The sequence below is a fragment of the Mobula hypostoma genome, chromosome 15 (genome assembly GCF_963921235.1).
Source record: "Mobula hypostoma chromosome 15, sMobHyp1.1, whole genome shotgun sequence".
NCBI lineage: Eukaryota > Metazoa > Chordata > Chondrichthyes > Myliobatiformes > Myliobatidae > Mobula > Mobula hypostoma.
Window position 1 is genome coordinate 17,935,434 of NC_086111.1, and position 18,126 is coordinate 17,953,559.

General features: G+C 45.8%; 1 protein-coding gene across 8 annotated transcripts in view; it reads right to left on the bottom strand.

Annotated features, from left to right (window-relative positions):
- The window catches only part of pcbp4 (poly(rC) binding protein 4), a 94,885-nt gene extending 77,115 nt beyond the window's left edge, over positions 1-17,770 (bottom strand). For 4 of the 8 annotated variants that reach the window (XM_063067797.1, XM_063067805.1, XM_063067796.1 and 1 more), the window contains exon 1: positions 17,340-17,370. In XM_063067797.1, coding sequence (XP_062923867.1) covers positions 17,340-17,355 — 16 coding nt within the window. In that variant the 5' untranslated portion in view covers positions 17,356-17,370. Of the gene's footprint in view, positions 1-17,339; positions 17,371-17,617 lie in introns of those variants that run through there. The other 4 variants (XM_063067799.1, XM_063067801.1, XM_063067798.1 and 1 more) reach the window with 2 other exon arrangements.
- Positions 17,771-18,126: the final 356 nt, after the last annotated feature.

Sequence of the window (18,126 nt, forward strand, 5' to 3'; positions counted from 1 at the left end):
ACTCGCAAAGCAAATCCTCCAGAATCCTGGATCATACACAAATTGAGAGAGTGGCAAATTCCAGCAGCTGATTTTATGAACCATTTATAATGGAACTCTTGTGACAGGAAGCCAAAAAAACATTACATTAGGCTTTCATGGCTCTGCTCCTCGGGAAGTACAAGCAGAGAGCAGATTTAGTGAAATCTCTTTATCTCTGGCAGAACCCAGCTGAGTGAAAGGGGAAAGGAGATAGGGGAGAACAAAAGAGGTCTATCAAACCACAGATAAGACTCACTGGGGTGAATCCCGCTTTAAAGTGGTTGAACGGATAGATGTATCGTCTCCTTTCCTTGACTTTTGCTGAGGCAGTATTGGACAGCACAGAAACTAGCCTTCTGGCCTATCACACCCATGTGTACACAGAGCCCTGGCCTTCAGAAGGGTTTCCTTCTGGTGTTTCAGTTTCCTCCCATAGTCCAAAGACATTTTGGTTGGTAGGTTAGTTGGTTATTGTGAACTGTCCCGTGATTAGGCTAGGGTTCAATTAGGGGATTGGTCAGCACAGTTCAAAGGGCCTGATGGGCCTATTCCTGGTTGTACCTCAAAAATAAAATTAAAAACCAAGATATCAACTGTATATTTCCCTCCACAGATGCTTGCCTGGCCCACTGAGCCCCTGCAGCAATTTTTTTTTGTGTGTGGCATCAAGAAATCGGGATTAAGACTGAAAAACTAAGAAGAACAGAGTGTGGCAGTGGAGAATCCTTCCACTTCTACAGCATAATCTAGAGTTATAAAGCACTACAGCCCAAAAACAGGACTTTCAGCCCATCTAGTCCATACCAAACTATTATTCTGCCTGGTCCCATTGACCTGCACTTGGACTATAGCCCCTCCATACCCCATCCAAACTTCTCTTAAACATTGAAACTAAATCTGCAAATTGGACGCTGCAATTCTGCCTTCCAGTCATAATTCATATTTCTGGGACTTAACACAAAAACCAGCCTCATTTCCATAGAGCCTGTTTGCACTTCCTGTTGCCTTGGGAACCATAATAAAGAACATCAAAATCAAGGCCCCCCCCCACTCATCATTTTTCCCTCCCCCCACCAGCGGGCAAAAGGTACAAAAGCTTGAAAACACGCACTCCAGGAAAGCTTGTATCCTGCTGTTACAAGACTGTTGTACAAGACAAACACTTAACTTCACAATCTACCTCACTTGTGGCCTTTGCACCTTGTTGTGTACTCACACGGCACCTTCTCTAACTGTAAAGCTATATTCTGCATTCTATTATTGCTTTCCCCTTTGTATCACGGCAATGTACTTATGTTTGACGTGACCGGTATGTATGGCATGCAAGACTGTATTTTTCACTGCATCTCAGCACATGTGACAATAATAATCCAACCACTCGAGTGCTGGGCTGCTGCCCAGCTGACATGATGGCATTTAGCTGGATGGGAAGGAAGACTACATGCTTCTTCAAGTAAAAGGAAAAGGTCTCACAGGACTATCTGTGGATCTGAGGAAATGCCTGCAGGGCTGTGGCCAATATTTACTGATTCTACATCCAACAACCTCCAATCCCTGCCGTACCAAATTTCTACAGATGTCTGGTTTGAGTTGTTCTCCGATCTTGGCAAGGGATAGTAAGAGGGCACACCACAATTAACGGCGCACTGATGATATCTCCTCGCTTGGTGACGAAATGTTTACAAGTGAATAGCCAAGATCGGAGAACAACTCAATCCAACCACTCGAGCTACACATTTTCATAATTGCTTCTACAGATTTACTGTGGAGAGCATTTGACTGGTTGCATCACCATCTGGTGCCAATGTGCAGGATCGGAAAAAGCTGCAAGAGGGTTGCAAACTCAACCAGCTCCATCATGGACAGCAGCCTCCCCATCATCTAGGCTTCCTCGAAGAGGCAATGCCTCAAAACAAGGTAGCATCTCTGACCAAGGATGCCCACCACCCAAGATATGCCCTCTTTCATTACTGCCAGAGGATGTACAGGAGCCTGAAGACACACACTCAACAATAGCTTCCTCACCTCCGCCAAATTTCTAAACAGTCTGCGAACTCACACTCACTATTTTTACTCTACTTGTTTATTATACACTTCTTATTGTAACTTAGTAAATTTTTTATGTATTGTACCACTGCCACAAACCAACAAATTTCACATATTTGCATGATTACCCACAACTGTACCCCCCAATTCTTTTTGGCCATACCTACACCCAGCCCTTTAGAACAGGTCATTGCTGATTCAGCCTACGGGTGAAGTCTTTCCTCAAACTGCCCTGGATTTTATTGTTAGCATTTGCTTACAGCATTGCACAACATTTGCCAGGCCCATCCTTGGGTTACCTTTTGGTTGTAAAAAAAAATGCCTGGGATGTTCCTAGGTCATGACAGGCAATGTAACAGGTGCAGATCACTTTACAGTTCAGTCTGACACCAGTAGAGACTGTACGTCACCGACAGCAACAGGGCAGCAATTGGCTGACACTGGCTTACGATGAGCAGCAGTGTTCAAATTCAACAGTCACATCACAGAGTTTTCAAAGACCCGCAGAGGAGCTTGTCTGCCCTTCTCAACCTCGCGGGTTTGAGGACAATCTGTCTCCACTGCGTTGGCTGATAAGGGAACCACTGACCCTTCCACAGAGGGTAGGTACTGCGCAGGGAAGGCAAGTCATTTTGGAGGCAGTGTGCTCCTCCACTTACACGGTTTTTCTGTTTTCCCAACACATGGGTGAAGTCCTCAACATCTCATTCACCGCTTTGAGCGGTCATGGAGCCATAGTACAACCCAGCATTGATACAGACCCTTCAGCCCAACAAGTCTATGCTAACCATAGTGCCCACCCATCCAGTCACAATTTCCTGTGCTCAAGAGCACCAAGGGAGCACTTCCACCAGATGGACTGCAGAGGTTCAAGAAGGCAAGTCACTTTCATCAACACCAGAGATTCTGAAGATCCGGGAAATACAGTGTAATGCACACAAAATGCTGGAGGAATTGAGGGGTCACTGCGTAGAATCAGAAAAAGCTGAAGAGGGTTGAAAACTCAGCCAGCTCCATGCATAGTAGTTTCTCCACCATCGAAGACATCTTCAAAAGGTGGCATCCATTATCAGGGACGCCCACCACCCAGGGCATGCCCCCTCAATACTACTATCAAGGAGTTACAGGAGGCTGAAGACAAACACTCAACATTCTTCCTCACCACCATCAGATTTCTGAACAGAGTGAACCAACCTATGAACACTACCTCACTACTTTTGCCCTCACGCTACCATTCAGCATGGAGTGGCATTGAATCGCCAGCTGAGTGAGGATGACAGTTGCTATTCAAGGAAGGAGGACAGGGATCACTGGTGCCTGGTAAACCACGGGTTTTATGCCAGGTCTGAGGTCTGAGGTCTGTTCTACAATCCTCAATAGCTTGCTCTAACCGTTAAAGCTCAGGTAGCGTGCTGAGATTTATCACCAATCTATGTTGTTTTTGGAGGTGGCTGCTTCTTCCAACTCACCAGGGACCTTTATCACCAGAGTTTCAATATTCCCTACAGAATCCTTCCATCTGCACACCAGACGGGTTGTGAACAGGGCAGCCTTGCTGAAACACAGCTTCCTTCCACAGCCACCCTCCCCGACCCCAAGATAAAGAGGGTTCTTCTGTTCTGTCCAGGGCCAGAGCTAACGGTAGCACGGTGGTCAGCACAACACTTTACGGTACCAGTGACCTGGGTCAAACTCCTGCCACTGTCCGCAAGGAGTTTGTACGTTCTCCCCACGACCGCAGGTGCTACATAGTCCTGTGATTGGGCTAGGATTAAATCAGGCGAATTGCTGGGTGGCGCAGCTCGAAGGTCCAGAAAGAGGCTATTCCGCGCTGTACCTTAATGAATTACAAGTTATGGTGAGTGAACACTACTGCTTTTCAGTAAATGGTATAGTCAGTCAGTCCTTTGTTCAAAAGCCCGAGCACAGAGGGCACGAGGGTTTAAGAGCCAAAATGGGTCATTGGACTCAACCCAACTGAACCACTAACAAGAGAAGGAAGATTGTACAAACCCCACAGTTGCTGCCTCTAATAATCCCTGCCAGCACAGCCAATGTTTCTAAGTTTGCTGACAAGAAAGTCAGAGTGATACAGAACCCAGGGAGTTGGGTGAAAATAGCAACTACATGCATGTTAAACAGAAACAGCTTACCATGGACGCACTGGAATAATCCCACAGCTAACAGATTACACAAGATGCATTTCCGGATTCAAAAACAAGATCACACGTGAACAAGTCAGCCGAGAGTGATTGCTCTCAACGTCAAGACAGGATTTGATCGAGCGGGGCACAAGGAAACCTTGTAAAACTGATGTCAGTGGGCAGCAAAGTGAATACAGTCCAGTGCTTGGAGTTACCACTTAGAAGATGGTCTTAGTTGGAAGTCAATTATTCCGTCGCAAGAATATCACTACAAGAGTACTGCAGGGCAGTGTCCAAGATCTAACCATCTTCAGCTGCTTCCTCAATGAACTTTCTTCCATCACAAGATCAGAAATGGAAAGGCCTGCTGACAATTGTGCAATGTAACACATATCAACAACACAGCACATCCTACATAACATGGTCTAAGTAGCAAATAACATCTGTGCCACAAAAGTGCCAGGAAACTTCTAAAGAAATTTATTCTCAAAGCATGTATACATACGTCATCATATATTGCCTCCAGATTCATTTTCCTGCAGGCATTCACAGGAAAATAAAAAATACAATAGAATTTATAAAGACCAACACACTTGAAATGCTACAGAAACTCTGTTTAGGCAGCATCTATGAAAGGACTGACAAGTCAACATTTTGGATTGAGACCTTTAATTAAGAATTTATGAAAAACTATACATAAACACAGACCGACAAAGAACTAATGTGCAAAAGGCAAACTGTGTGCAAGTAAGAAGTAAATAGATAAAACTGAGAACACCAGTCATTGAAAGAGAGTCTGTAGTTTGTTGAAACAGTTCAGAGTTGAGGCGAGTGAAGTTATCCAGCCTGATGCTTGCAGGGTTTTGATTACTACAGAACTTGGTGGTGTTGGGTGCAAGGTCCCTGTACCCCCTGCACAATGACAGCAGTGAGAAGAGAACATGGCCTGATATTGGGGGTCCATAATGATGGGTGCTGCTTTCTTGTGGCAGTGCTCCTTGTAAACATTCTCAATATGGGGAGGGCTTTGCCTGTGACACTAAACATACACACAGTGGCAAATACTCATCTAAAGTGTGCACCCTGGCCCTCTTTACTGCAGCTCACCTCCACCCTCTACCAGGCCTGCATTGCTCCTTACACGGGCCAATCCCATGGGGGAAAGCGGCTTTCAATAAGCAGACAAGTTAAGACTCTCACTGCCACACGCACCCCATCCGATTTGAACATGCATCCATTGTCATTACGGCCAAACCATGGAATTCCCTGCCCAACCCCATTGCAAAAGTCCCTTCAGCAGAAAGTTACCACTGTTCATTTGACTATAAAATAGAAGAGAAACGCTGTAGGAGGAGCAGCAAGAGACAGACAGGGAAGCACAAGGCCCTGTCAGCTTAACGGCATTTACTTTAATGCAAGGAGTCCTACAATTAAGATGGATGAGCTGAGAAAGTGGATTATGAAATTGCTGCAATCTCAGAAACACAGTTGAGAGGAGGGGGACAACTAGCAGCTCAATATACCAGAAGATAGAAGCTTCAGAGAGGCAGCAAAGAAAGGCGTTGCTTTGTTGATCAGGGAGACCACTACAACAGTATTCTGGGAAGACATCCTGAAGGGATCAGCCAACAAGGATCTACTGTAGAAATTCGGAATAAGCACTAGACATTGGTTGTTTGTCAGTCTTTGTCTACGTATGGTTTTCTCCCCCCAAAAATTCTGCTGTATTTATTTTCCCATAAATGCCACCAGAAAGTGAATAGTATATAGTGACATGCATGTACTTTGATAATAAATTGGCTTGGACATTATTACTTTGACAGGGTATACCAATAGTCAGCAGGAATCTGAATAGACATGTAGGCTCAGCGGGAATCTGAATAGACATGAAGGCAGATCGCAGAAGGGTGTAAAAGCAACAGGTTGTGGTTGAAAAGGATTTTAACTCTCCAAAATCAAATGGGAAAGCCTTAAAGGAGGCTTAGATGGACTGGCATTTGTAAAATGCATTCAGCAGGAAAGGGGATGTACTGGACTGTAATTGAAGTGTCTGTAGAGGAACTGTTTAAGAACATAACCAAAGAGCAGCTAGCTTCACGGTAGTCGTAGGAAAAGATAAACTAGGTCCTTGAGTTGGTGCCTGCACCTGGGTTGGGGGTAGATTGGAAACAGCTGCTGGTGGGAGAGGCGGGGGCTGAAGAGGGGAACGAGGATAGCATCTGGTAAGAAGGAGCAAAATGGAGTTCAGAGTTGGCAGGTTTCTATAAAGGTAAGAGGCAAAGAGGGTAACTGTGAATGGGGAAAAAAAAAGAGGATATTGACCAAGGAAAAGAGATACACGTCAAGGATAGGTAATTGGCATTGAAAAAGTCAAAGCTTACAGGGGAAATAGGAGAAAACTTAAAAATTGGAGGTCCCATCACCCCACAAGGAATAGGGTTCCCCATATCCTCACCTACCACCCCACCAGCCTCCGAGTCCCACATATAATTCTCCGTAACTTCCACCACCTCCAACAGGATCCCACCATGAAGCACATCTTTTCCTCCCCCCGCCCACCTTTCTGCTTTCCACAGGGATCGCTCCCTACGCAACTCCCTTGTCTATTCGTCCCCACCATCCCTTCCCACCAATCTCCCTCCCAGCACTAAGCAGAACAGGTGCTACACAAGCCCTTACACTTCCTCCCTCACCACCACTCAGGGCCCCAGACAGTCCTTCCAGGTGAGGCAACACTTCACCTGTGAGTCGGCTGGGGTGATATACTGCGTCCAGTGCTCCCGATGCGGCCTTCTATATATTGGCGAGACCCGACACAGATTGGGAGACCGTTTTGCTGAACACCTACGCTCTGTCCGCCAGAGAAAGCAGGATCTCCCAGTGGCCACACATTTTAATTCCACATCCCATTCCCATTCTCATATGTCTATCCACAGCCTCCTCTGCTGTCAAGATGAAGCCACACTCCGGTTGGAGGAACACCTTATATTCCCTCTGGGTAGCCTCCAACCTGATAGCATGAACACTGACTTCTCTAACTTCCATTAATGCCCCACCTCCCCTTCGTACCCCATCCCTTATTTTTTTTCCCCCTTCTCTTTTTTCTCCCTCTGTCCCTCTCACTACAACTCCTTGCCCATCCTCTCCCCCTTTCTTTCTCCCTCGGCCTCCCGTCCCATGATCCTCTCCCTTCTCTAGCCTCGTATCCCTTTTGCCAATCACCTGTCCAGCTCTTGGCTTCATTCCTCCCCCTCCTGTCTTCTCCTATCATTTCGGATCTCCCCCTCCCCCTCTCAAATCTCTTACTATCTCTTCTTTCAGATAGTCCTGACAAAGGGTCTCGGCCCAAAACGTCAACTATACCTCTTCCTCTGTCTGGCCTGCTGCATTCACCAGCATTTTTTGTGTGTGTTGCATGAAAAGACCTTGGTAAGGAGAATCCCAAAAGGTTTGAAGTACATTCAAGTCAGGAGGGTAACAAAGGAACAGATCCCCTCCGGCAGCCATGGCCCAGGAGATTCAAATTAATTTATCACATGTATATCAAAACATGACTTTTGCTTACTTAATATTTATCGTAATTAATAATTTTATGTATTGCACTGCACTGCTGCTGCAAAATAAATTTCACGATATTTGTCAGTGATAATAAACCCGATTCTGACACAGTAAATTGTGTCATTTGCATTAACAATCAATATAACCCAAGAATGTGCTGGGTGGGGGCAGCCTGCAAGTGATGCCACACAACCTGGTGCCAACACAGAATGTCCACGACGCTTGGCAGAGCATCGCGCAAAACAACAAGCAGAACATACCAAGCAGCAAAGCAAGCCCAGTTCATCGAACACAAAACACCACAGCACGGTGCAAGCTCTTTGGCCTACAATGTGTACCATCTCCATGATCAATCTAACCCTTCCTTCCTACCCACAACCCTCCAACGTTCGATCATCCAAGTATTTCATAAATATCCTTAATGTATCTGCCTCTACCACAAACTTACCTCGGACATCCCCCCTCTACACTTCCATCCAATCACATTACAATTACATCTCCTTGAACAAGCCATTTCTGCCCTTGGAAAAAGTCTCTGGCTGCCCACTATGTTGCTTTTCTTCAAGCAAGCTGCATCTTCTATGCGGTGGTGTGCTGGGGCAATAGCATCACCATGGGTGATGCCAACAGGCCCAATAAACTGATTAGAAAGGCTGGCTCTGTTATAGAAGTCAAACTGGACACACCGGAGGCTGTGGTAGAACAAAGACCCTATGGAAAATCCTGACAATTTGGACAATATTTCTCACCCCTCTGCATGCCACCTTGGCTGAACAGACCAACACTTTTAGTAATAGCCTACAGACATCCCACCCTGCAAAAACTCATTTCAGGGAGGTAGGGCCATCAATTTGCGGGAGTCTTCCGGGAGAGGTGGGATGTCTGCAATAGAGTAGCTCCTTAGCAGCCAGCCAGCTAGTTTAAATAACATTAGCTATGCTAATGAACGAATGACACCTGTTAAACTCACCTCAACATGTCTTTTACAGTCTTAACCCATCATGGGCAATAGAAAAGTCACTGTTGCAAACAGTGCAGCGAGCAACACTGTCATTATTTTTGACCCCTATTAGGCAGGGGTACACTTTAGGGTAGTCTGGGGTGATGTACGTTTTATATTTTTTTGGAGCACTCTGCCATGGCGTGTCTCTGTCTCTGTCTCTCTCTCTGTCTCTCTCTCTCACTCACTCGCGTGCTCTCAAGTGCTCTCGCTTGCTTTCTCTCTCGCGGTCACTCTCGCTCGCTTTCAAAAAAATTGATTTCTGTGATACTGTATATATTTTGCGGGCATCAGGGAGCCACTATTAATATGCGGGAGACTCCCGGAAGTTCCGGGAGAGGTGGGATGTCTGAGACCAAGACAACTGCACTACTCCAAAGAGCACTATACAAGACTATTCTTACCCCCAGCCACCAAGCTCTATAATGAGTCAATCTATAACTGGGGAAGTGATGACTGTTTGAGGCAACTTATTTTTATTCTTTCTTACTTCTCTTCTAATATTTGTAGATTTGTGCATCAGTGCACTGCAAATGCTGCTGTGACACTGTAATTTCCTTTGGGACCAATGAAGTATCTATCTACTTCATTATTTCAAAATACCCTAGCAAATTAGCACACTACACAGATCTGGCTACCCTCCACATCCTTCTCGTTGGTAAATACTGACACAAAGTACTCATTTAGGGCCTTACCCACATCCTCCATCTAAAAAAAACACATGTTCCCTACTTTATCCTCAAGTGGTCCTGCTTTCTAGTTATTCTCTGGCTCTTGTTGTGTGTATAGAATGCCTCGGGATTCTCTCAAGTCCTACTTGCCAAGAACTTTTCATGGACCCTGTCACACACGGAGATTCCTCCAAACCCAAAACAGGCTATCTATCTTCGAAGACAGAAGAAAGGAGATTGGCTGAAGAATCCAATTCTTGTTTTAAACAAAGCACACATGGTCAATCTGGAGGACACTGCAGAGGAGACAAATTTACTTATAGCAATCGGTTCCTTTTTGGAAGGTAAGAGTTTGCAGGGTGGGGTGGGACTAGCTGGAATGTTTCAATGTGGAACCAGCAGGGACTCATGGGCCAATAGGCCTCCTTCTTCGCTGTAAACATTCTGAATTGTACCTCGACCCTGCAGCAGGCCTGCAAGGCCCTGACCACAACTCAACAAACAACAGCCTTCCTTGGGCATTATTTTTTGCCCAGTCCCATTAGTAGTACCAGGGCATTCACTGCTCCTGCTGATGTTTTATCATCAGGCAAATCAGTCCTCCACCCACAGTGACAACGCAGCAATGGATTAGTCCGGAAAGGACATGAATGCAAAGCCTTGTTGTGAGGTGCAGGATGTAGGAGCTGGGTGCCCTTGTGACCTGCAAATTACAGCTCACAGTGGACCATTGAGCATGATGCATTGTTGGCGATTACAAGTGACTTCTTCACATTCCTCAATCCCACACATCCTGTCCCAAACTGCTGACCTTTCGTAATTGGCCGCTCCCTCCAGCTAGCATTGGTCAGGACCCTCTGGTTAAGGAGGCGGCTTGCAAGACGCTTTAATTAGAGCCGCTTATGTAAAGGCTTCAGCCACTAAAATGTCAAGCATCATGACTGTCTGAAGACACTTCTTCACAAACAGGCCTTTGTACTGCAGACTCTCCCCCTGCATAAAAAAAACTCCCTGCAGAGAAAGGCAGCATTTAACAGGAGTCATTTAACTGCTTCAGCTGTGACTCACTGGGTACTTCACGTGTTTCTGGGTCAGACAGAAATGCGGTGGGTTCTTGTCCCACTCGGGCACCAAAGTCCATCACAGGCAAAACCCTCCCCACCATCGAGCACATTAACAAGGAGCAGCATCATTCACCCACCATTCAGGCCATGTTTCTTTTTGCTACTACCATTGGGCCACAGGTCCAGGAGCCGTAGGTCCCACATCATCAGGTTCAGGAACAGTTATTACCCTACAGCCATGAAGTTCCTGAATTGGCGTGAATAACTTCACTCACCACAAATCTGAACTGATTCCGCAATCTACAGACTTACTTTCAAGGACCCTACAACTCGTGTTCTCAGAAATATTCATTTTTATTTGCTCAATTTGTCTTCTTTTGCACATTGATCATTTGTCAGACCTTGTTTATGTATAGTGTTTTCCATAAATTCAATTGCATTTCTTTATCTTGCTGTAATTGTCTACAGCAAACTGAATCTCAGTGTGTACTTTGATAATAAATTTACTTTGACTTTGAGTAATACTGAAGGGATTGTAAATACAGCCTTTCGCATACATTTAACCAAGGATGCCCAACACTCCTTGCCAATATTTCCATTATACAGATGAGCTGTTCTCCCCAGTGACACTGCCAACAATTGGTACTCACATTATCCAGCATTTGCAAATTTCTCTGCAAATCGGCAGCAATGCTCCAAAAATTACAACAGCAGACAACAAAATGACCAAGTGGTGCAGCAGTTAGTGCTGCTGCCTCAAAACCACAATACATAGGAGCAGAATTAGGCCATGCAGCCCATCAGGTTCCTTGTCCTAGGCTTGATTCGGAGCTCTAGTACTGTCCACATGGAGTTTGCACATTCATCCTGTGACTGTGTGCGTGTCTTCTGGGGTCCTGGTTTCTACCCACGTACCAAAGATGAATGGTTGGTTAAGTGGCTGCTGGTGTTGAGAGAATCAGAAGGGAAATGTACAACACTGCAGAGACCAGGGGAGCGAGCCCAGCGACCCACCACATCCCTCAAAAGGGAGTTGGATCGACATAGGAGAGACAGAGCAAGCTGTAGGACTGTAAGGAAATAAGAGAAACTAATGGAATTGCTCTCAGCGGGCTAGCAGAGACCTAATGGGCCAAATTACATGCCTCCCTCTGCCTCTTAATGCGATTTACTAGCTGCAGCTGCACATACTGAGACTGACAAGCGAATCAATCAGCTTTATTATCACTGACATATGCCTTGAAATCTGTTGTTTTGTGGCAGCAGTAGTGTTATACATTTAAAAAATTACTAACTTACTATCATAAATACATAAAATTAAATACAAATGGTGTAAAAAGAGCAGAACATTGAGGTAGCATTCATTGACCATTGAGAAACCTGATGGCAGAGTGGAAGAAGCTGTTTCTAAAACATTAAGTAACATCGGCGACACCACCAGAGTCTTCGATCTTATCCCAGGTCAATTTCAGGTCTGGACTGCTGAATGCAGACTCCAGTGACCTGCGAATTACCTCTTCTGAACACTGCCTCAGACCTGGGGCGCTCCCCAGTCCTTCTATTAGTTAGTTCAAATGAGCTTTCCCTTTGCCCCCATGGCCTTTAACCACCTCACAAATCTCACCCCTCGCTCAGCTCCAGTTATTGCCCACACCTGGGTCCAAGTGCATGCCAAATCCAGATGTTTCACCATGTTGAAACTTGCAGACCCTCTCCATTTAGATAGTGAGAGTAATAGAGCATAGAAGTAGACCCATGGGTTAACATTCGAGGAACAGAGCTTCGAAGAATCAGGGGTGGAGGGGGAGGTGGAATCTCATTGAAAGTTACCGAGTATTGAAAAGCCGAGATAGAGTGGACATGGAGTGGATTTTTTCCTATAGTGGAAAAAGTCTGACTAGAAGGCACAGCATCAGAATATAAGGACATCCCTTTAAAATTAAAGTTTACCTGTTACTCAACCATACATGAATACAGCCAAACAGAACAGCATTACTCCAGAACCAAGGTCCATAACACAGTACCAACAGTCATACACAGCACAAGGCACATACAAAATAGCAAGCACATATACAGTATTGGATATCAGTAAAACAGTCACACAAAAAATATGGTCCAGGTCTGAGTACATAAATGTTGCAGCTTTAGAACAGAGATAAGAAGAAATTTCTTTAACTCAAGGGTGGCAAATCTGTGGAATTCCTTGGCTGTGAAGGGCAAGTTATTGGAATGTTTAAAGTGGAGGTTGACAGTTCTTGATTAAGGGCACCAAAGGCAGGAGAATAGGGTTGAGAGGGGGAATAAAATCAGCTATGATTGAATGGTGGAGATTCAATGGTCAAATGGCCCAATTCTGTTCCTATATCTCATGGCTAGACCCAGCAGCGCCTTATAAACATAAGCAACCTTTTCCATCCTGGAATCAGATACATACATTCCCTGGTTCAGAAGTCGGTCAGTGATGAAAGCCCACCAACTGATTAGCACTTCAATCCAATTAAAACCTTGATGGTGCCGGTGAAGGCTGGCTTTACAAATGTCAGCCGAGTCGCATGTACGGCTGGGGTGGGGGGGGCGTTCACACCCCTACCCACCCATAAAAAGATGCACCCCCCCCCCATTGCCATCTCTAAAGCGATCCACGGGTAACACACCATCCACGCCTCATATTGGGGAAGACTGAACTCCATGGACAACATAGTAAACAGCAGTTGCCGGGCAAATGAAACAGGACCTAGAACATGACAGGACCCTCTGAAAGGACACATTCCATCATTACTCCAAACATCAGAGGCTGAGCATTAGAGCAGAGAAACAGGCCCTTCGGCCCTTCTACTCCATGCTCAACTATGCTTGCCTAGACCCATCAACTTGCACCTGGACCATTGACCATTCATCCATGTACTTATCCAAACTCCTCTTAAATACTGAAATCAAACTCTGCCGGCAACTCATTCCACTCTCTCACCGTCTGCTTCGTGACGAGGTTCCCCATCAGATTCCCCTTAAATACCTTACCTTTCACCTCCGACCTCCAGTTCTAGCCTGACAACTTCAGTGGAGGGAAAAAAAATATTAGCCAAGGCCCCAGACCCCAACCTCCCTCCATTGTACAAGACTAGCAGGTCATTTTGGCAATGCATCCACATCAAAACCATTGTAGCAAGCAAGACATTAACAGCACCTCCCAACAATTTATCACCATCTGGGTCTTTCCTGGACAAAGCACCTTCATCCCAGAAGCTCTCCACAGCTCTCAAGATAATTACTTCTGAGACAAATTAAACAAAGCTTGCAGACACACATCTGATCAATCTGCTCTACACTGAAGAACCCCTCACCTTTGATCGAGGTGTACAAGATGATAAGAGACATAGATTGAGTGGATAGCCAGAAACACTTTTCTAGGGCTAATACAAGGGGGCATTATTTTAAGGTGATTGGTGGAAAGTATAGTGAGGGTGTCAGAGGGACTTTAAAAAAAGAGTGTGGTGTGTGTGGAATTTCCTGCCAGGTGGTGGTAGAGGCAGATACATTCAGGGAATTTAAGAAACTCTTAGATAGGCACCTGATGGTAGAAAAACGGAAGGCTATCTAGAAGGGAAGGGTTAGATTGATGTTAGAGTAAGTTAAAAGGTTGGCACTATATTGTGGGTCAAAGGGCCAGTACTGTGCTGTAGTTTTCAATTTTCTATGTTGGTGTAGTACTCTTCTTTAAAGTGGCAGGAAAACCCTTCAGATTCAGCTTAATCTCCCATCGTGCGAGGACAATGCCTTACATTTTATAAACGAGTCACAGTAAACAGCTCACAACATTCTGGTTTAGCAGTGCAAGCTGATAACACCTCAACACTATACAACCAAGTCTGGCACTTGGAAATGTCAGATAAATTATACTCCAATGCACAAGAAATTGCACAGCATGTCAAAGCATCCATTCTGTACAGCGAATATTTGATCTTGTACTCAGTGGCACACAGATGCTACTCTGCGATGCTTCAGGCTTAAATCCCAGAATACCTGAAGTACATAAGGAGATAATCACTATTTTTAGACAGGGAGTGCTGAAGCCACCTCGCAGCCAACATAAATCACAGAGAGAGCAGTATGAAGTGACCAAATTATGCGATGCTGTGCAAAGGATTTACATATAGCAAACATCAGCCAAGATACCAATGCTCCCCCTTTGCTATCATCTGTCATCTTGCCATCCCTTACATCCAGCTGACAGCACAAATGCAAAACTTTATCCCAACATAGCATGAATCAGTGCAGCATGTCTTCAGTGCCGTACCAAGAAGCCAGTCTACACTTGTTTTTAAATATTCTTGTCTCTCAACTGGGAATTGAACCCACAACCTCTCTCCTTTCTTGGAATAGGTAGGCAGGCCTAGCTTCCTGAACCCGAGATCAGGCATCATGGAGATGCTCTTCATCAGCCGCCTGCATACCAGGCTGGCTGTCAAACACAGGAGTGACTAGAAATGCCAAGACCACCCTGGGATAAAGAGATGAGCATTATTCATCACATGTACATCAAAGCATACAGTGAAATGCGTCATTTGTGTCTAATCAAAGCAGTGAAGACTGTGTTGAGTCCACAACCATCGCCAGGCTTCCAGTGCCAACATAGCATGTCCATAATTTGTTAACCCTAACCGTACGTCTTCGGGCTGTGGGAGGAGACCGGAGCACCCAGAGGAGACCCAGAGGAGACCGGAGCACCCAGAGGTGACCCACATGATCACAGGCAGCAGCGGCATTGAACCCCGATCATTAATTGCTGGCTGACACTGTTTGGTGATGCACTAACTGCTACACTACCATGTCCCCATTCTCCAGGCAAAGGCCAGCAGGCCATTCAGTCTATCATTTAGAGTATTTAGAAGCATAGAAACAAGAAAGTAGTATCGACCATTTCATCTGGCACCTGATACCCAGTTGGATTTGGCCTGGTAACAGTCAAGGTTGGCATTTCCAACTGGCATAACCCCCTCAGTCCAACAATTCCATCATTTTATAACTCAATAATGACCAAGTCACAGCAATATACAATATAAAAAGGGGCCCCTTGGCCCCAACTCACTCATGCTGCTCTAGCCCCGACTGAGGAGGTCCCACCTGCACGCATTTGGCCCACATCCGATCTTCTCTACCCTTGGAACCATCCAAATGCCTTTTTAAATACAACTATACCCACCTCTGACAACTCACACCAGAAACTCACAACTGTGTAGAAAAAGTTACACCTCACGTCCTTCTAAAATCTTTCTCCTCTCACGTTAAGCCTATGCCTTGTAGTTTTGGACTCCCCGACCCTGGGGAGAAAACTACAATTATTCACCTTATCTGCACCCTTCATGATTTTATAAATGTTTATATAATATTTAAATATTTCTATATTTTCATACAGAAAATGAACCTCAAGGTTGCATATGGTGACATATGTAGTTTGATAATAAATTTACTCTGAACTTTGATCAGGTCACCCCTAAACCTCGAAGGATCCTTGGGGAGGTGTGGCAGGATGGAAATTCCAGTTTATCATTATAACCTAAATCCTCTGGTCCAGGCGACATCCTCACACACCTTTCTTCTGGGCCTCTCCAGTTTAATGACACCCTTCCTACAGCAGGGCAGCCAGAACTCCAGTCCTTCACAATGGGCCTCAGCAATGTTGTCGCAGATTAACTGGACTCCTCAACCACACTTTATTTTACTGGTGTGGCCCCTTGCCACTACACTGTTCTGAAGGCTGAACAGAAAAAAACAGTTTTGATTAGCAGTTACAGATATTGACTATGTGGTAACCTTGCCTGTGTTCAAATTCCTTATTTGCAAGATGAATGGAGGTGTTAAGGTCAACAGACACTATGAGCTAACAACCAATGATACTTTGAAGGTAAAGTAATTATCCCTCAATTAGTTCTCATGGCTCCAGGCTCCTGCTGTGCAAACAGAAACTATGCTTTTCAAAGACCTTTCTAAAAACTTTCTCCCCCCCCCCCACCGCCTCCGGGCATGGACATCTTAACCCTTGCCTTGCTGCAATTTCCACACCAACATTTTGCACAGCTGTAACATGATGTCCCAATTCCCATACTCAATATCCCAACCACTAGAGGCAAGCCCCAAACAGCTTCTTCACCACCCCATTTTACCCATGTCTCCACTTCCAAAGAATCGTATCTGTTCCCTAACTCTGTTCTACAGTACTGCCCACTGTGCAAACCCTGCCCTGCTCTGCAATTATCCAGATTAAAGCTCCATCTGCCATTCCTCAGACCCCTGGCCCAGTTGATCAAGATCTTGTTGTAATGTTAGATCACCTTCTCCACTATACAATCAACTTTAGCGTCATTTGTAAGCTTATCACATTAAATGACATTGTCAGTTATATTAATAATATGGATAATAACATGAAAGCCAAAAACGTAACCGCAAATAGGCTTAAGCACCTCTGCCCGACAGTTCTTTCATAACATAACAGAGTGAGGTGTCCAAACTATAATCTAACCTGTAGTGACCTTAACATCAGAGTTTGACCATCAGTCCTAATTAGACAGTAGTCCTGTCAAACTAACAGGTATCACAAATACAAAAATCTGAAATAATTCGCCTTCCATCGCTCTCCCAAATGGTCAAATTGTTTCCAAGATGATCATCTGCAGGGAGCAGGTAACAAAAAACAGAACCAGCCAGAAGATCCTTTGTCTTTCAACCGTAGAACTACTGAAGCGCAACTTCAACTCCCCAGCCGGCTGAGACCTGGTCCTGTAACTTGGGGAAAGTCTGTGTACCCATACATCAATCTATCAGGGTTCGTCTCACTCACAGCAAACTCTGCGCATTAAATCCCTCTCTCGCACACGCACCCGTGGAGATGGAAGAGGGCGAGGGAAGACAGACCAGGGCCAGGGAGCGGGGTGGGGAGGGGGTGGTGAAGACGGATAGTGTGTGACAAGAGGTGCCACGCAGGAAGTGGAAATACGTGCCCGGTCGGAGCGAGACACAAAGTGTGGGGGAAATCAGCGAGATGGAGGGAAGGTTAGGGAGAGAGAGGAGCCCCGTTGACAGAGTGCGTGTCAGGGTCACCCGGACTGGGGCACTTACCACAAAACCGCAGAACCCGACAGGACTAGCCCGGGAGCTCTGGCCGACAGGGTCCCAGCAGCAGCGGTCAGTGCTCTCTCCACAACGCCTGGCTCCGCGCTGCCGTCCCTTCGCAATTTATCCGCTGTTCACGGCGTTCAGCCAATCGGCGGCGAGCGGCTGCGGCAGCGGGGACGAGCCGGGAGCCGGAGGCTGCCCCTGCCGCAATAACTCCCTCCCCCACGTCTTAAAGGGACGCTCCGGCTCCGCTCGAAGTAACATACTGTACCCCCTATTGCGCGTCCTCTGAACTATCCCCATTCTCCCGCAACCAGGGCAGTGGCTGTACTCGTCCTCGTTGTGAAATTGTGCCATGCAAAGGGAGGGGTGTGTGTGTATATACACATAAATACCCGTGTGTGTGTGTACACGTGTATGTGTGTGCGTGCATGTCTGCACGTGTGCATGTGTGGTTTCTGTGTTGTGTGCGTGAGTGCATCGACATCCGTGTGTTTGTGTGCATGTGAATG